The sequence below is a fragment of the Malurus melanocephalus genome, unplaced genomic scaffold, assembly GCF_030028575.1.
Source record: "Malurus melanocephalus ecotype Western Australia unplaced genomic scaffold, MMel_1.1 scaffold_260, whole genome shotgun sequence".
NCBI lineage: Eukaryota > Metazoa > Chordata > Aves > Passeriformes > Maluridae > Malurus > Malurus melanocephalus.
Window position 1 is genome coordinate 214,740 of NW_026623492.1, and position 20,530 is coordinate 235,269.

At 36.5% G+C, this 20,530-nt stretch overlaps 1 protein-coding gene across 1 annotated transcript in view; it reads left to right on the top strand.

Annotated features, from left to right (window-relative positions):
- The window catches only part of GLIS3 (GLIS family zinc finger 3), a 115,097-nt gene that overhangs the window by 63,729 nt on the left and 30,838 nt on the right, over window positions 1-20,530 (top strand). The window contains exons 3-4 of the mRNA XM_057375866.1: window positions 11,537-11,698; window positions 13,086-13,196. Of these exons, the coding sequence (XP_057231849.1) occupies window positions 11,537-11,698; window positions 13,086-13,196 (273 nt within the window). The remainder of the gene's footprint in view (window positions 1-11,536; window positions 11,699-13,085; window positions 13,197-20,530) is intronic.

The window sequence follows — 20,530 nt, forward strand, 5'->3', positions numbered from 1 at the left end:
CTTCCTTCCACGCCTTCCTTCCCTCCTTTTTTTGTTTTCTTTTTAAAAACTAGCTAACTAAACAAACAGGCTCTAATTTTAAAAAAAAGCTGAAAGTGTTAAGTGGTCAAGAATAGAAAACAGTTGCTGGGCTGGGAAATGCATTTAAAATGTTGCTGGAAATTTTTATGTGGTTTACTTGGGTAAGAAGTAARCCTCCTCTGGCTGTTTGGTAATATGATGGACTCCCACTGATTTAAATGCAAGCACTTTYGTCTTGTTTTCCGCAACTGTTCTTTTCTGCTAACTGTCTCTGTCAAATTGTGAAGTCAGTGTTCTGTGTTTTGCTATGAAAGGACAGCTGTGTAAGTAGCTCTGCTCAGAACAGGAGACGGGATTTTAAATGCTGAATTGTGTTACTGATTTCCCTTTAACAGGAGACAAAGAGGGAAGAAGAACTACCACTATATTGCTAAACAGCTCAAATACACTTCACTCTAATCTTTTGGTTGCTTWGTTTAAATTACCTATTACAAATAAGGGTGCAGGGGCAAGTTCCTGGTATGATTTTTTTACTAATTCAGCAGAATCCTGCTGTTAATGGCCTAAAAGGTGCTGCAGAGCTGTTCAGCTAGCAACATTATGAGGCATTATAATTATCTTGGCTTATGACCTAAGGATTAAGAAACTACTTGTAATTCTACATTCCTTGCATATTCAGAATTCTCACTGACTTCAGTGAAAATGGGGCATATTCAAGTAATGCAGAATTGGGACCTGGTTGTTATGACAGAACTGTCCTAGTATGGGCTGGCAGAAATGCAGCAATGCTAAGGCTGTTTAAGAATTCACCTTTACCCCATTTTATTTGCTTACATTTTGCTGAGTACTAGATTTTGTGGGATTTTTCTRTTTCAGTAGCCATAGATACTAATCTGAATAGTTTTCAATAAAGCATCAATTAATCTGATTTAAAAGTAATTGAGTAGTTTTTTTTAAGTTCTGGAATTTGGAAAATAAGTGTTAAAATATGAACTTTCTTTACTTTCTAGTTTCTTAGTTTTGGGGTTTGTGGGCTCGATTTTTTTGTTTAATATGCTTCAGACTGTTCAAGTGAGTGTGTTACAACTGTAACCCCAAATTAGCCACTTCARGTGTTAGGAAGTGGTGAATATTTACTGATGTACATGGCCTTGAATGTAATTTCTGTACTCTCGTATCCAAAGAGTTTAAAGTATCACAAGGTAATATACTCTTGTTTCCTTTTTATGAACAATTACCAGGATTAAAATTTCTCATGAATATCACTGAGATAGCATTATCGTGGTAGAGAGTAAGTATTGTTAAAGAGGTATAAAAAATCAGTGTGCATGATATTTGTTTTCCAAATGAATGGAAATTTGAAGCTGGTAGTATAGTTAGAGGATAGCTGAGTAATCCTTACAGCCACGTACACAAGTGTATACAATGGCCACAGCTACAAAGATGCATGTTATATTTTAAGGAAAAAAAACAACCTACTAAAAAGCAATGGAAGACATAAACTTTGAAGTAATTTATTTTAAATGAGATTTATCGTGGAACCACGATATCTGTAGTGTTTTGGTCACCACTGCACATTTGCTATAAACCATTATTACTGGCAGAGGTTCTGCCAGAGTGTAACAGAAACAGTCTTTTCTCCATTATGAACCAAGGGGACCATGAATACACCATAGATTGAATAACTTGAACTTACTAATTCCATAAGAAACATTCTAGAAGCATTACCTCTCTGATGGAAAAGAGTCAAATAAATTTTGTCATATGAAATTTGCAAAAAATTCTGTCCCCGTTGAGGTTGTTGTTGCATAATGGAGAATATCTTAATTTTTGCTTCTTGAAATCAAATAGTATGGTTCTGTGTATCCATGTGAAAGAACATATGTTTAAAAAGATACTCCTCAAACCATTACACAGTTAATTCCTGTTATTTTCACAATAAAATATTCAGCTTACATATGTAAAAATTGTGTTTATGTTAGAAGTTATATATGATCGAGCCAATTTGGCGGAAGAAAATAGTGCAACAGGTATGTAAATATTGTACTAAAATCAATAGAATTAGCTTTTTATTGTTAATTTATTGTAATTKATATTGTTTAGTGCATTTTTCGAGGGAAGCTTGATCTTCTGAGTTCAAGTCCAGCTTTGGCCAAGCATGTTTCTTTCTCTGAATGATGCCTGTTCCTCTAATTGGGCTTTTTGTCTCATGCACTTGAACACTGCTTTATTGAAACAAGTAACCCATTAAATTAATTCTTATGCTTTTGCTTTAATAAAACCACTTTAACCAGGCTGTTTAAGTAATATCAGTGTCAGTTTGTCARAATTGGAGCCAGTCAAACCTTTTCTTTTCCGGGATAAGTACTTCATTTCTTTGGACRCAACGTTAGCATTTGTAGAGATGTTCTGCTATGTCCTGGCATGTTTTCTATTGTGTCTTTAGCATGTTTGCATTTGAGTGCAAATGCCACACTCAGGAACTATCAAATAGACCTCTTTCTGCCCATTTTGCTCTTGACAGTGATCTAATGGCCTTTTTAATTAAAAAAAAAAAAAAAAAAAAAAAAAAAAAAAACCCAAACTAAGAAAATGGAGGTTTGACTTTTTAAATAATAAATGAAGTTTACTGAGAGAGCCTCTGCCAGATAGCAGCTGGCCTTGTGTACATTTCCTGGGAATAAAAAGAACTTCATATCCAGATTTGTAGAACACTGTCCTGGAAGTTTTACAGTATCAGCTGTGAGCTGTGTACCTTAAGTGAGAGTTTGATGAGAACTGTCTTAGTGCTTTCCTGTCTATAATATCCTTGAATCTGTGAAAAACAGCAAYCAGGTGTTAATACTTTCAAGTAACWGTAAGAAAAAAGACTTTGCTAACGTTTGTAGAACAGTATTCATGTTTGTTTCAATTTTTCAGTCCTAGTTTGCATTTTTTTTAACTACGATAGGGTAGGACAGGACAGAATGGAATACTCTTACTTTTCTGATAGAAATAGATACTTGTATGATGTTAATACTTGAAGAAAATGGAATTAGTTATAGTGTTGACATGAAGTGTGGTGAGGAAGAGCCCTCAAAACTGTTTCCCATTACAACTGTGGTTTCAGAGCTTTCCTGGTTATTTATTCCCTAGTTATTTTCCCCCTAGTGTAATAGAAATCAAATTTTAATTCTTTGTGAAATTCACAAGGAGCAAATTTGCTCTAAAACAAATTTAAAAACAGCAGAATGTGCTGTTTCCCGGCGAGAATGTGATTTACACTACCTCATCTCTGTGTTTGAAAACCTGTGATCTCAATTTGTAGCGTACCTCTTTCAGTAAATCCAATAGAGAACAGAACTACAGAAGTGAGATGTAGCTACATGTTTGYGTTTACTTTTAGAGGGGAAGATGGTATTCCTGCATATATTGTTTTAAATACCTTCAAGGAAGTAACTGTTTTTTAACTTGACAAAAGGTTGTTTGGTTCTTTCATGTGTACAAGAAGGAAGAAGTATTCAAATGCTTAGGACTACTCTGGGGCTTAATGATGATAGTAGCTGCACTAACAGTGAACAACTTTTAGTAGAGAAGGCTGCATGATTACAGATGATGGCCTCAGTTACATGAGGATCAAAGACAACCTTTTAGAAAAGCCAAAATGAAGAGAAAGAAAGGAGTAAAACCAGAAAAAAAACCCAACAACAACAAAAAAAAAAAAAACGGGAGCACAGTCTTCTGAAAGAAAGCTATGAAAGAATTCCCAAAATGTTCATTTTTCCCCTAATGGTTTCTGTACCATATGGTTTTTGAATCAGTAGCAGCTGATGTATTCAGTAATAGTTCCTTTTGAAGGGACTTGTCATAATATTTACCTTCTCTACAGCAACAGAAATAGCTTCTGAGGCTGAAATGGCCGTGCTTACTAAGACTGATGAAAACAAGAGACATTTCCATGGTGAATGAATCTCTTGACACCATTATTTCAGGGATAAATAACATTCAATGCACTGTGCTTAATTTCAACTGAGATATTTGTGTCCTTAGGCATGGTGTTACCTAGAAAATAAGGTTACATTGTGCTGCAAATCTCTAGAACAGGAGAAGTATGGAGACCTCTGGAGATCTGATACGAAAAGGGAAAAATAGCATGCTACATTTGTCAAACACACAGGAATAAAAGCCATTTTAAAGAGAGTTTTTACAATTAAGTAGCGTCATAGGCAAAGGCAGTTACTTACTCACATACTTCTACTTGTACTGCATTTTGGTGGCACCCTTAGTCCCCTGCCCTATCAGAACTGACATCAGAATACTGATCTCCCTGGAAAAAAGGTTAAAGTGATGTTGTTGATATACTCAAGTAATCTGTCTATATAATTGTCAAGTGTGTACAGTGTGACCAAAAAGGTGAGAATCGATCCAAGAGAATGCAAGAAACTAGCTTCTCATGTGCATCTGTGTGAAAAAGTAGCCCGGTTCAGTTTCCCATGTGAAAACACTGTGTASATTTTTGCTCTATATTATTATATTTTCTCTTCCCTTGATTTCACTGCCTGTGCAGCAGCATGCAACTCTTCTTACTTAAAAATACCCAAAGAGATGGATGTATTGGAAAACTGAAGTCAGATTAGGATATAGTCTGTTAATCTTGTTCAATCCCAACACACACACACAAAAGCATTATGTGTTGCTTTGTCAGAAACTCTTAAAATATGAGCCTTACAGCTGTAAGCACTGACTAGTCCCGTAATCTTACATCTGACTAATAAATGAACTCTCTTCCGATCTATTGAGTATAATAAGCCTTTTAAGGTAARGTAGGAAGTACAAAGAAGCTAAATAACAATTGATTTTAGATTCTGTCATGGTCTGTAATTATCTTTTATTTGCATTTATATTTATGTGTGCTGGATTGCAACATTTTAAGGAATCTACCAGAAAAACATGAAGTGAATATATTGCAGTGAGGGGAAACTTCTTTTTTTAAGGGGAAATAAAAAGAGCCTAATTATCTCTGGATCACATTGAAAGACTGGACAAACAAGTATCTACTATAATAATCTGTCATTATTTACTGGAACAATGGATTCCTGGGCATTGTATGATTTCACAAGCTGAACTATAAAAGCAAAAATAAATGCCAGCCTTTGCATAGTTTTGAGGAAAATGCATAGCCTTATATAAGGTCGGTGCATTCAGCAAAGCATTGAACCACCACATTAGAAAATGTTCTGTTCAGGTAGRTGCTAAAGTGAAGTGCTGCTCTGAATGCTACGTTTTCCCCATTTAAACACTTTAGAGGTTACAAGCACAGCACTTACTTGGCACTAGATGAACCTGGGCCTTTGAATCTCAGCTGTGACTGCAGCCTCCCTGTCGGTGGGCACCTGATGTCAGCAGTTTGAATGATGTCTGACAGTAATTATGTGTCATTCACAAGATTGCAGGGCTGGAGAGTATGGGGGAATAAAAAGCTATTTAAAAGGATTTCATATGAGGTCCTACTCTCAGTTTTTTGAAAGCACATCTTTTGCAGAGCGGCACCCTGCTAATACTGTGGAGGAAGGAAAATGGTTAAAAGACTGTTAATTAATGCTTGAAATGCATTGTTCTTGTTTGAAAGCCATATAAGGAACAGCTTTTACATTTGTTTATGATAAATACAAAGCTGCAGAGGGATGCCTTGTCCTTGTCATACCACCTGCCTTGGTRCTGACACAGAAGAACATGTCTGGTCAGCATTTCAAAGCATTCAAAATTAATTGACAGATGGACATTGCAAAAAAAATAATGTGCCTTTTATCTGCTAATAACTATTAGAAAATGCTGCATGGCTGTTGAATAATTCAAAGATCTGTTTTGTGACCTTTTTAGATCACAAAATAGATTCATTTTTTCCTAGATAGTTTTTAGGTATACCATCCCTAAATGGGATACATTCATGTATGACAGCATTTCCTAAAATCTAGAAATAGCTTACATTTTTATTAAGATACATTCCTTCAAAGTTTAAGAATTTAAACTTTTACTTGTCATGCTTGTGGTCAGTTTATTAATATTGCAAAAGTAAGCAAATCAAGCAGCTTGTCAAGCCACTCTTAGACAGTAGTTTGCTGTTGTAAATGGGTATGGATCAAAACATTACATGAGTCAGTTCAGAGTTCTGGGGTGGGTGTCCCTCTCTTCTTCCAAGTAAAAAATGTTAGGATGAAAGAAAATTGTGCGAGGGAAGGATTASATTGGATATTAGAAAAAAGTTCTTCACTGAAAGGGTGGTCTAGCACTGGAAGATGCTGCTCAGGTAAGTGGCATAGTCACCATCCCTGGAGATATTAAGAAGACTTGTAGATGTAGTGCTTGGTGACATGGTTTATTGGTGGACTTGGCAGTGCTTGGGTAGTTGGACTCAATAATCTGAAGGGTCTTTTTCAACCTAAACAATTCCATAGTTCTATGACTTTAGGGTGTTTTTATTAAATTCCCTTAGAAGGGCACATACGAGATGAAGAGCGCTTCACTTGTTCTCAGAATAGTGGTCCGAAGTAGTTAAACTTTGTACATTTAACAGGGACTGGTAGAGCTACTAATACTTAGAATATCTCAATGACAGTGGTGATCTCATTGATTTTGCTGGATTATTGCATTATGAAGGGGTACATAGCAAATCACCCAAAAGCATAGAAATGTAAACAGTCATGAAGACATATAGCTTGTAATTACAATATGAGAAATTATGCCTAGAAAAAATTATGCCTGGAATATAATATTACCAGCTGTAATCAAAACCCTCTGTAAAATGCTATGACTTAAAGAAGGCTAGGATGATCCTGGACTAAGAGAAAAGGAGAGTTTGATTCATGTTACCTAAATACCTAACACTGATAAGGCTGCTACTGAAATATTGATCRTATATTTTGTATCCTGGGTGAATGCAGAATAGTAAGAGGAGACCAAATTATGTTGAGCGAGGAGTTTTCAGAGCAAATGTTTGTGTGGTTGTGTGCAATCAGTCACAGATTAATGTGGGTTTGCATGCATTGGCTGGCAAAGAAAGCGCCAGGTCTGATTTGAAATGTATCTATGAAACTGCTGGTCTTCTTACCTGTGTGGGTGCAGTGGGGGAAGCCCAGTCCTGCAGTTGTGATGCCATGTGTCCTTGGACCACTCTGGCATCTGTTGTGCTTAATGAAGAAGAGGTGTGGAAGGTTCAGATGTTGATTATTTTCTTTTGGTTTTTCATGGAAAGTATTTTTGCTAGGGTAAAGTTCCTTATCTTGTTGAACTTCTAAATTTCTCCCCTCTGATACGTATCTCAGTTTCTGGGTGCACGTTTTTCTTCTCATTTTGCATCATTTAAGGTTCCCCATGACTGAACAGGTTGCTAAGCCAAATGAACAGGTATTTTGCAACTCTGGGTATGCATTTGAGCTGCCTGGGTCCTGTCTGTGTATTTAGGGTTGGGTTGATTTCCCCCAAGCCAGATTGGCAGAGATTGGAAGAATTCTTCACCTTTCTGTCAAGTACATGCTACATCTAACTTTCTGAGGTCATTTGGATGTTGTTCATGTGTTTCCCTATATCAGAGCCTTCTGAGGTACTCTCAGTTTCTTTTGCTTCTTGCCCGAGCCGTGTATTCAGTTTYATTGAAGAACAAATGTATTCTGTCACTGAAATATGTAGGTTTGTTACTGAGATTGTACAGCTTGCTCTTGTACACAGAAAGCCAGCTGCTGCAATTTAATGGTTATAGGCAGACTAATGTTTAGCAAAGTGAGATTTAAAAAGGAAAACCACCCCTCTGCCAGTAAGCTTAGACACAGACCAGATGAGGAACATGCAATGAAATGTATTAAGTATAATACCAGATAAATATTTCCTCACACATGACAGTGGAGAAGGAAAATTCATATCCTTCACACATCAAAAAAAAAAAAAAAATCCTTTGCCACATACAGTGATGCTTAAAAATATTTGTGGATCACTGTGTAACTGGTTCAGATGGGGAAAAAAAAATTAAAAGCCCAGGCTTTGAGGACAGTAACATYATATTGTATTCTGGATTGAACATTTCTGTAAAATCAAATACYGTTCAGGTGTCAGTGTTTCTAAAGGTAATTAATTTCATTTGTTTTGKGTTTGAAATCAATTTTGAAGTAGATCTTAGAAAGCATTGTGTATAGTGAGAAAGCAAATAATTTTGATATGTGCAAATTGTTTGGGAGAAAGTTAAATGGCCTGATAATATAAAATACCTAGAATCAGAAGTTGCCTTTTACATTGCTTATAATGTTAATATAGCAGAAAAATGACAAAAGAAAATATACCATTTGGGTTCTGAAGCAAAATAAATTCAGACAGGAAAACTGAATATATGTAGTATCATGTAGTATTAGATAATGGATTAAGAAGAGCTGAACTGGCTGTCTTTGACTTTTAAAATGAAGATTAGATACTTCTCAGTGAATGGATCAGAGCTCAGAGAAATGTCTGCCAGAACATATTCTTCAGTCCTTGCTATACTAGTGATAACTGAGATGATCTGTTTGCAGAGATCACTTGGCCACTGACTATCAGCTAGCGGTGCTGAAATATCTCCACAGATMTTACCATGCTGTTCTATTGTGTAAGTGTCTAAATGTATTTCATAGTGAAGGCAGCCCTTGAATTCCACACAGGGCTCACAAATGCATGGTGCATCCAGCAGGGTTCTGCATGTTACACAGGTTATTTTATATAAAACTATGAAATTATATTGGCATTTTTCAAGAGGGTTGTCTGATATACTGACTGTCATTTCTGTGTAAACAAGGATGAACAGTGCATTCATGAGAACATGAATGTTTTAAAGTCATAAGACCGCTTTTTCTTTCTGTTGACATACTTTTCCTTTCACTGTAAATATATTGTTTCTTGCTTTTCATGATTGGTCTTGTAAAAGCAGAAAGGAAACATAAATGTGCTTTAGAAAGAAATTTAGGAAGTACAAAGAGGAAATTTTCTGAATGAGCTACTTAATGCTTTCAATTTGCATGCAGCARTAAAAATAAAAGCTCAGTAGCTATGATTTCTGTATTGACTTTAGGAAAACATTGTGAAATTAATTCCGCGTAATACTTGCAAAAAATGTGGTTTAATCAGGGATGTGTTTAGTACTGTTAAACAAAGTCAGAAGGTGAAACGTATRCCTATACTGAAGTGAGTACAACAGTTAATAGCTTGGAAAACTATGGTGAGTTCCACTTCAGAATACAACTGTCAGCTACCTGACTCTTGTCTGACATAAGTAATCCTGTCCTGTCTGGGATGCTTCCACTGTAATCTGTTTATTAGGATACAGTGTAGGTTCTGCGTTGTTTGAAAGAGTATCTTTTCATTCATTTTGTCTTAAGAATCAGAGTTTCTCAAGGCTTCACAAGAAATTTGATTTATAGAGGAAACATCCACTAACTGTTGAGTAAAAACAGTCTTTTTAATAATACAGTCTTGTAGATTGTTTTGTTAGAATGACCTTTTCAGCAACACATGACTATATATTGCATTGTAAATATGCCAGACTGTAGTTTAAGGCTGTGGAGGGAAGTGAGAGCTATCTTCTCTTCTAAGTTACAGTCAGCAATGTAGGAGTCTTCAAAAATAACAATTCTTAAATTTTTATGTTAACAGTTCCAGTTCTGCTTAATTAAATAATTTTGCCCATTTAAAATTAATCGTAATTTTACAGCTGTATAAACGATCATTTACATGTTTAAGTTTGTTTGCATGCTTGAAGATTCAAAGTTAAATAACCTGCAAAATACATGTTGTAATTGRCAGAGTCATGCTGTTACAACTTGTTATTTAATCTGAGTTTTACCCTGTAAAATTGATAGCTGCTTGAGATACTACAGTTATACTTACATACAGTTTAGTTACAGTCATTAGCATGTATGGTTATTCTTTTATAAAGGTTTTACGAAACAGTAACTTGTCTGTATAATATGGGCTAATCAATAGGTTTCTTTCTAGTTTTAGTAGAATCTCTTGAATTATTTTGCCTTTTGAAGGTCATTTTTTGAAAGCTTAAAACTGAGAGACTACATTTATATTAAATGTTRAAAGAAAKTCATTATTGTGAGGGTGGTAGGCACTGGAACAGGTTGCCCAGAGAGCTGTAAGTGCCTCATCCCTGGAAGTGTTCAAATGAAGGCTGGATGCAGCACTGAKCAACCTGTTCTAGAAGGTGTCCCTGCTCATAGCAGGGGGCTTGGAAATGAATGATCTTAATGGTCCTTCCAACCCAAACCATTCTGTACCTCTATGATTTTGTGATTAATTTCTTATATCAGTTTTTTACCCCCCCATGGTTTTATGCTTTCTCCACTCTCTACTTTTCTCTAGAAAAACATGATCTTTTTTTCAAGGCAATTGTAAGATATATTGGTGTATTTTATTTTTTTATTTATCCTATAATATTTTCTAAAAATATATCTTAAGGGTAAAAATACTTTTACACTTGCGCCCATGTTTTTTTGCATACTAAACCACCATAAACATAGAGGCAGCRCTATTTATACAAGCATAAATTATTGCTTAGTGATCAAAACTGGATAATCTGAAAAGCACTGGTTTTCTTTGAGTGAAGAGATAGAATATAAATAAAATAATTTCATGGGTTGAGACATCTTCTGAAATGCATGTATGGGAAATAGAAATTGCAATTTTGTTATAGTAAGGGGTTGTTCATCCTCTTTGTTAAGCTTTAATTTCTTAAGATTAATTTTGATATTGSTGGTTTATAGGTAATATATTTTATACTTTAAATTTGTAATCCTTTTTTGTAGAAATCCAAAAGACAGATATGCTTAAAATTAAGTGATAAAAGTTTCATATAGTTTTTGGGGKTTTTTTTGAGGATATTACGGATTGGTAAGAAAGGTATCTGAATTATGATCAGAATTGTGCCAGTTTTCCTACCTGTGCTTTTGTAAACATATATGCACTGAAAAAATGTAAAATTTAGTTGTGTTGTTCTGACACCAGGGAAAAACAACCTGTTTCTTTTCAAGTGAATAGGTAGTGAAACAACAGAAATTTTGGTGTTAGCTTTAAAAATGTTTGATGTGTCTCCTACTGAATTTTTATTTTTGGAAGTATGCAAGAACAACAAACTAGCATGTTACGCATCAGAAGGTTTAGATGTTGCTTAGTGGGATATGCAGCAGCTGAATCTAAGGAGATTAATTGATCCTGACTCGTAGAATTTTAGAAAACCTATACTTCCTATGTTCATAAATTTCTAAGTCTAATTGAAACCAAGTCTGTACAAAAATGCTGATATCAAATAAAACATATCTTTTAGTTTCCTTTAGGTTACAATATACTATGAAAACACGATAGATGAAAAGCTGATTTTCTGTTCATATAAACATAGATTTCTCCACAGATGCAGTACTTGATTAGAAGTACTATACCACATGATTATTCATTTCTCATAGGAAACACTCTTGTGCTTACTATGTTTCCTTTCAAATAATTTCTTTCTCTTTTCTAGTTTGAGGGTTGCAAGAAAGCCTTTTCCAGACTAGAAAATCTCAAGATTCACTTGAGGAGCCATACGGGTGAAAAGCCGTACCTTTGCCAGCACCCTGGCTGCCAGAAAGCATTCAGCAACTCCAGCGACCGCGCCAAGCACCAGAGGACACACCTGGACACGGTAAGGACACAGATGTCCCTTTGCAGTCCCCTGTACCKTAGATCATCTGCTCCTTTCCTTCAGCTTGGTGACAGCACATAGCCCATAGCCTTAGAGACAGGAGAGGGGACAGTCTGATGGGGCTGTTGAAGTGGCTTCAAAAGTGACCCAGTAATGTAAGAACACAAGAACATGGACCAAGCTTGTTGATAAGACCACAGTTCCATGGCCTTGGCTGCMGGTAGAGGCAGAAACTCTCTCCCACTTAGTAGATCTTTAGGGAAACTGAAGCCTTCTGTGATAGTAAGTGCTTTTCTTTAACAAAAATTTAAGGCTGGGGCATGTAGCAAGGGAGGTAGAACAATTTTGCACATCTAAAAATTTTTATGCTAACAGATTGATTCTTGTAAATTTGAGTCACACCTGAGATTTGTTTAAAAACCTCAGTTTCTGACCAAAAGATCATATCTTCTCAGAGACAATTTCCAAAGGGCAGAAGTCCAGAAATACAGTAAAATCAATGTCATTTGACTTAAATGGCTGTTTAAAAAAAATTACCCATATTGAATAGTCAGTACTGGCTGGTGAGGTAATAATTTGTACAAGGTGTTTTCAGAAATGCTTTGTGAAACRTAAGTGGATAAATTGCAACATAGCTATTTTCAGGAAACAGTTGGACCTAATGGTCATTTAATACTCTATATTGTGAATCTGAAATTCTTCAGGGAAGGCAGACAGAACAGTCAGGAGTAGATACTTAGATGGGTTAGATTTATTGGGCTTTCTTTTAAGAAAACTATAAGGATATCACAGGACTGGTATTTTTCTAAAATGAAGTGTTATTAGAAAATGTGAGCTGGAGGAGTTGGTCAGTACTTCACATTGAAATGCGTATTTTTTTTGTCTGTAATAGTTTTGAAACTTCGGTATTCAGTGCTTGATTTGTTTTTGCTTGCCTCCTCTGTCATACAGTAAACTAACACGTTTTCTTGTTCTCTTTTTCTGAAGCGGATCCTTCTATAATCCTAAACAGTCTTTCTGGGCCTTTTCTGCAGTCTCTTTACCTGATTCACTAAAGACTGTAATTTCTGATTAAGTCAAAGATTGCTCTGAGGGTGGAAGAATTGTAAGTATATCTGGCAATATTCATCGTACTGACTAGAATAAAAAAAGGTAACAATGAAAGGTGCTGTAACGAAAGCCGTCCTTTTGTTTGTCTTCCTTAAAAGCTTTACTTTCATCCTTTCCCATTCTAACAAATTGCCAGGCATTCTGCTTGTAATAATGTACAATGCTTTTGTTCTGTAATAATGTGGTTTGCAGCATCCCAAGGCTCAAAAAGGATTCTCTTGAGTTGAAATAATCTGYGATATAACATCAGCTTTATCCTTTTCCTTTTTTGATTTAGAAACCTTATGCCTGTCAGATTCCGGGATGTACTAAGCGATACACAGATCCAAGTTCCCTGAGAAAGCATGTAAAAGCCCATTCTTCCAAAGATCAACAAGTCAGGAAAAAGGTAATTTTTCTACTGTCTTGACTGRTGTAAAGTTTATGTGAAGAAATCATTGTTATAATACTAGATGTTTTAACGAATCTTCAAGTACTTGGGTTGATTTCAGACTCTTCACTAGAAAAAAATTACAAATAATAGATATGGTACATATACGCATAATTTCATTGTTGACTTAATGAGGCTGCCTGATCTAATGCTTTTTGTTTTCTGATGTGATGTTTAATCATTAAACTTGCATGACGAAGTAAATAAAAATAATTTCTGCAAACAGAAATGCTTGGTTTTAAATTCTGCCACTTGGTAAATGCACAATATTACAAAATACTAGCCAGCCTCAGACAGGAGGATGGATTTTCAGGTCAGTATGTGAGATTAAGCTCTAAATTATATTTCCATATTCCAGATACTTCCAATACCAAAACGTTTCACAATGCTGATTCCCTGTGGATGTCAGGTCCATGAGTCAAAATCTGCTTATGTATATATCTCTAAAGAGCTGAGTTTCGACCTAAGGGAATCATTTTTTTTGAGCATTTTATATCATAGCTCCTATTGATCACTCACACTATCTTGTTAGATTGTTTCATTTGTTGAGTTTAAAAGTCTAAGCTTTCATTTTTAAGGAGCCTAGTCCTAATAAAAGGGAAACACGTATGAAGAGAGGCATAGATAAACCTTTCATATGTCAACCCCATGTTGAACAAGATATAGTTTAGAAGTTTTTTAATTAAATGCAGAGCCATTCATAGAAAGTAGCAAGAAAATTGCTTGTGCAGCTCTGGAAGCATTAAGTGGCAGTATTTAAAGCTGCAGTATAAAAATTGGAAGAGTAAATTTTGATTCAGTGGATTATTGAAGCAAAACATRGTAGCAGAAGCTGACCTGTGACTGTTATGAGAAATTGCCTTTAAATTTATGCATATCTACTCCTGTATCAAAGATGAAGTAAAGGAACATTCATTTTCACTTTAATAAGTAGTTGTTTGGCTCCCTTGTTCTGTGGAGCACTGCCCAWAGGCAGGACTGCCAAATGAGGTCTGTGAGCCTCATCCCATAAGTGCAACTGAGCCATCTTTTACAGACATGATCAACACATTGCATTCTGAGAAATTTGTGGGATGCCTAAACTAAAATTGGCATAATGGACCTTAATACAGTAAAGTCTGCTGTGGTGTCACTATCATTGAAGGTGAAATAACGTGTTATCATTTCTCTCACTTTGTCATGTTGCACTACTATGTCAGATTTTCCTTCCTGCATTTCAATCAGTATTTGATGTTGTTCACTTTTTATTCCCTCTTTGTGCCAAACAGTTTAAACTTGACCTTTTGGTTCCTCACTTCACAGTCTGTAGGCACATCCTAGACTTAAAATTCTCCATTTTTTTCATCCCTCTTTGATAAAGATTTATTTATTCTCACTGGGATATGGAAGGGGAAATAGGCCAACCTTCCTAAAAAAGAAAGAAAAAATCATGTCTTCTATCAAGCCAGATACTTAAAGCACAGACAGAGTTTGCATAATGTTTACCAGGCACAATATAGTGAGTTACTGGACCTTTGAGAAGTTACAATTAATAACTAGCGTTAAGCTATGGTATTTGAAATATTTCCTGGCGGTAATAATAATAAAAAATAACAACAACAAACCTTTTAATGAAGAATTAAGGTYATTTATGGATTTAATTAAAAGGGAAAATTGGCTTAGTGTCAAAAAGGTGATTACAAAAATGTGAATTCATCAAAAACAGCCATAAAAATTCCAAGGTGATAAAGGCACAGTGGACTAATACTTCCAGCCCTAGGGATCTATTCTGTTGAAAAGAATGAAACCTTTTGCTGTCACACCCCGTTAGTCATGGATTCCTTTAATATACCGTGCCTGACTGCTTTTAATCCTCCTTTTAACCTCCCTCTGCATACCAAGTGACATTATTGTGGCATCTTAAGTTGCTGGCTCTCCAAGACTGTACCTGCAAATGTGTCTTTGATGTTTTATAGACTTAAATAGCAGGATGAAGTATGTTCATAACAGTGAAAGCAGCTACTGGCTGTGCTGATGTTTACATTGTCTTCAACCCAGATTCTGTAGCTGTTTCTTCAAATATTTGACTCTTTCCTTGGTTCTCTAAAATGGGGCTGGATTATACAACGGGTTACAGGTGAACTTCCATCTCTGMATTATTTTAAGCAACTTCTGTTGATATGTCTGTGACTTATCATGTAAGGCAAAAATGCCTTTTCTGCAAATCCATAATGCAGCCACTGTTCCCCTTCTCCCAACCCCTAGTTATCCACTAAATACATTTAACTGGGAATCTCTTCAGGTAATGAGATGAAATCCTATATACTAAGAAGATCCCAGCAAAAATGCATTTAATGAGAGCAATTTAATGGATAGTACAATAAAATTTCATTTACTCTTCAAAGGAAAGCAGAGCCATGYGAGAGTGAAGATAGTCATGCTTGCTTTAATCATCTTTGAGTAATTTGAAAAATTCTTCATAAAATGAGGGCAAACATGTACACGAATACCATGCAAATATCTGGGAACAGATACTGAAAATGTTTAGTAAAATATTTTAGATATAATCACCATGCATCGTAGTATTTAGTCTGTACTTTTAAAATACGTTGCTGGGATAAAAAGCAGTGTTTATGGTCATATTTTAAAAAGGAAAAAATGCTGATTCTACCAGGATTTCATCATCCCATCAGAAGATAGATGGGGCTTCTTCTAAGCCAGCAAGTTGGTGAAAGAAAACTATACAGTACCCAAAATGAGAGATTAAAGTGATGCTGAGAGAAATGTTAACATGCCCCTGAACTATAACTACTTTTGAAACGTGTTCTYTTTTTAATCTTGTTCTCACTTCAGCTTTGAAAGGACAACAATTTACAAGATGTTTTGGGTAAGCTGGCTAGACAAGTAAGCCTATTTCCAGTTGGTTACACTTTTCCGATTTCAGTAAAGCACAAATGTCTTTCATCTGTGAACTGATGGTACTGTATTCCAAATCAAGWATCCATAGCTCTTCTAGTATGTAAGTCTTTTTGTTGAAGTTAGTGAAAATGAAATTACAGAATATATTGATACTGCAGTCAGACAGATAAAACTTTCTAACAGAGTTTTGAATATTAGAGAGCAGGCATTCTTTACTGCAGCATGCTCATCACTCAGAGGATCCTTCTTCCAATCAGATGTCCCTGTTGGGTGAACAGAGTATTTATATGCAAAAACGATCACACATTCATTAGCTATCCCCGCTTACTTGATGTATATGTTTTACTTTATTTTACAGTCTCACCCCTTATCAGAAGTCCTTATAGGTTCTTTGGGTTCTGTTTTCAGTGTCTTGTGTCCTTTCTAGGTGGCTGTTCCTTGATCCCCACTTTTGAGTAAGCCCATTATCGTTTTGCATAACRTCTGCTTTGTCAGCCTTGCAGAGCTGACCTGGTATCCTGCTTGTCTTTTGTGTGACTTCTGATTGCCTGACCTACATCCTTTATCTATTTCTCCAAGGCTGTGCTGTTCTGTTCTACTGTCCTTGATTAAAGTAAAATGCTGTTCTGTTCACTCATATCATTCATATCATTCTACTCATTATCATGTCCTTATGCTATCATTAAAATCAAGATCCTGTGCTATTAGAACACAAAACCACAGAATGGGTCAGGTTGGAAGGGAGCACAGTGGTCGTCTGGTCCAGCCTCCCTGCTCTGGGTCATCCCAGAGCACATGGCACAGGACTGTGCCAGACAATTCTTGATTATCCCCAGTGAGGGAGACTCCACAGACTCTCTGGGCAACCTGTTCCAGTGCTCAGTCATCTGSACAGTAAAGAAGTTCATCCTGGTGTTCTGGTGGAATCTCCTGTGCCTCAGTTTCTGCCCTTTCCCTCTTGTCCTATGACTGCTCAGCACCACTGAGAAGAGCCTGGTCCATYCTCTTGGCACCCTTCCTTCAGACACTTAGAGACATTGATGGGGTCCCTCTCACTCATTTCTGCTCAAGATTAAATAGGCCCAACCAACTCTCCCAGCCTTCTTTGTAAGAGACCCAATGTCTTGAAACCTGTACAGAAGGTCAGTACCACCATTATGCTCTTTATGAAAATACATTTGTTGTGTAAGCTAGCACTCAGGTTTGTACAARATCATCAAGCATACCATGAAAAGTTAGTTGGAATTTCTCTAGTAGTCATGCTGAAGAATTCTGTAGTTGTAAATATAAAGATTATATGAACTTTAAAATACTTCAGTGCAATTCCCAATGTGAGTGGAATGGATTCTCCACTGTTTTTGTGTAGATATTGTCATGAATATCTGCAATGTCCATTGCCTTTCTTCAAGGGTTGTTTTTTTTTTAAGTATGTTTTCAAACAGATAAGAGATAATTTAAAAAGGACAAAAAATTGCTCTGATTTTGTGCAGCTGGTTGGCAAGGACACGATCAGTTCAGTAACATTGACCTCATCATCTGAACAATGCTGTGGCTATGCTTTTAGATAGATTTAATTTTATCCATAAGTGTTGTCACGTAAAATAGTTTTCTTTAAGCCAGTGTGTCCTGCCAAAAAAAAAAACAAAACCCAGAAAGATTCAAAAGATTGTTTCTATTTAATTAAAAGAAAGTGAAATAGATAAAGATAGAACTGGTCAGCTCTGTTTTTGTGAAAAAAAAAAAAGTAAAAGATAATTTGGACAGTTGACATAAACAAGACCAGCTAAAGGAAATGCAAAAGTCTTAAGTCTGGACTTTGATTTGAATGATGATTTATACCAAATAATTTCCTCTTTCAGCTGACCAGCTTTTGATTCCTTGGCAGTGTTAATAGTGACCAGATCATATCTTTCATGCTTTTATTTAAATTATTTATGGATCAGATTTGTTATTGAGACAAGCTCTGAGATATTGAATGTTTACCTGACAATTGTCTGTAAAAGCTGTCTGTCCAGTAAATCTGCACCATCTTAGCTCATTCAAATGAATCTTGAGGAGCCCATACAAGGCTCCAGACCAGATAGATTAACACCTCAGCAGATGCATCAGTGATACTCCTGGGTCACTATTTAGTCTTAGCCTAACACAGGAATTATGTTTATTTTTCTGGGACAAATTTTTTGTACTGTTTCTGCTAGAAATCAAGTATCACAAAGGCATAGCTTCAGGAAAGGCAGTGCAAAGGATGTTTCTGAAAATATCTAAAAGTGATGGAGATATTTTAAACTGTCATTTATATAGTACATGTACCAAATCACTAAGGGATGGAGGGAGTGGTGAGACCAAAGAAGGTAAAGGAGTGTGCAGGGCTTCCAGATTGATTAATTTCTGCCAGTAATCTTCATTTTTCACAGTTGTTAAATGGTCAGTTGTAAAATTATGACTGAACAGTCACTTTTGGGGCATTAATAAAACATKATCCCGATGACAGTGGATGGTTCCAGCACTTTTTCCTGTGATATCTAACTGGAAGGAGGTTTTTTCAGGTGTTACTTTGCTGTACAGGAATAGAGGACAGAAGGCAATCAGAATTTCTCTAACCCTGGTAGTATTTATGCATGCTTCCTTCCACATTGCATTTATTGCTCTTCCAAATCTGATCAGCTGGCAATGGCAGGAAGTTTTCAAAATACTTTTCCTGATTACAGTAGGAAAAATGATAGACTGCACTGCTGAGATGAGTAGGCAGTATGACACTGCAGCCATATCCACTCCTACTTTAGGCTGTGGTAGAGCACACAGTCCACAGGAGGTGTGGAGCACATTGAAAACAATGGGATAAGGATATAAATTGTCTGGCCCAAGCAATTTCTGGCATTGCCTTGCAGAGTGGCCTCTGCTGAGCTTCATGGGGATTCCTGTATGAACTGAGGGGGGCTGTACAGAAAGCACCTTGCTTATAAAGATTCTGCAAGTGTTCCTCTTCTCCCACTGTGCAGCCCCCATAATAGCAAAAGGGGGTATAAAATCTCCACCTTTAGCWCCAGGTCTTAATAATTCTTCTGAAGGCTGGTTATTTTATATTCCTTTCCTGACAGTTGACCTCTTCTCTTTTAGACCCCTGTAATTTATAATGTATATAGAATATAGAATTGTTTGGCTTGCAAGAGGCCTTAAAGAAGATTTAATTTCAATGCCCTTGCCCTGGGCAGGGACACCTTCCACTTGACCAGGTTGCTGAAAGCCCCATCCAGCCTGGCCTTGAAAGCTTTCGGGGATGGGSCAGCTACAGCTTCTCTGGGCAGCCTGTCCCCATGCCTCATCACCCTTATAGAAAATAATTTCTTCCTAACATCTAATTTAAACCTACTCTATTTCAGTTTGAAGCCAGTCACTCTTGTCCTATCAGTACAATTCCTGAAAAAGGATCCTTCTCCAGCTTCCCTGTGGGCTTCCTTCAGATGCTGGAGCATTCCTGTGAGGTCTTCATGCAATCTTCCYTTCTCCCAGCTGAACAGCCCCAACTTCTTCAGTCTCTCTTCATAGGGGAGGTGCTCCAGTCGTGTTTAACTTTGTGGCTTCCTCTGGACTCRCTCCAGCAGTTCCATGTCCTTCCCGTGCAGGGATGCAGGGACCCCAGAGCTGGATGCAGCCCTGCAGGTGGGGTCTCACAGAGCAGAGCAGTGGGGCAAAATCCCCTCCCTGGCCCTGCTGCCCATCCTGCTTTGGATGCAGCCCAGGACACGTTTGGTCTCTGGGAGTGCTCATGGCTTGGTCAGTTTTGCCAACCATCATCGCCAAGTCCTTTTCCACAGGGCTGCTCTCAGACATATCTCAGCCSAACTTCTAGGTATGATATATAAACCTGTGCACCCTACCACGAAAATGAGAAATGGGAAAAAACTCAAGTACTTAAAGATATGATATTCTCCTACTGAGCAATAGTTCTATGGAACTAAGACATACGAGTGTTTTACAGGTTAACATGGAAATTTCTATAAAATTTTAAGAGATTGTCTGGCTTTCTCTTTGGTGGGTTATGTTAGCAAATATATTATTTCCTCAGCAAAATATTACAAACATCTTGCTTCTTGGAGGGTTGTGTACCTCTTGATTGTTCATTTTTTAATTGCTTTACAGTACAATAGAAACAGGCTTTTTATTGTGATTGCATAYTGATTTTACCACACAACTGATGAAGCTACCAGTTTGTTTAAAAATTTTAGAGAACCCAAAATTTAGATTTTCCTTTAGATTTTCTGAATAATATGAGCATAAAAGAGTGTCTGGGGATTTTTTTAGTTAATATACTTTTTTTGTGAATTTCATTATGCATTTCCAGTCTTTTCTTTCATTTCTTTTCTTTCTCTGTGTTTGAACTAAGCTTTTTTTTT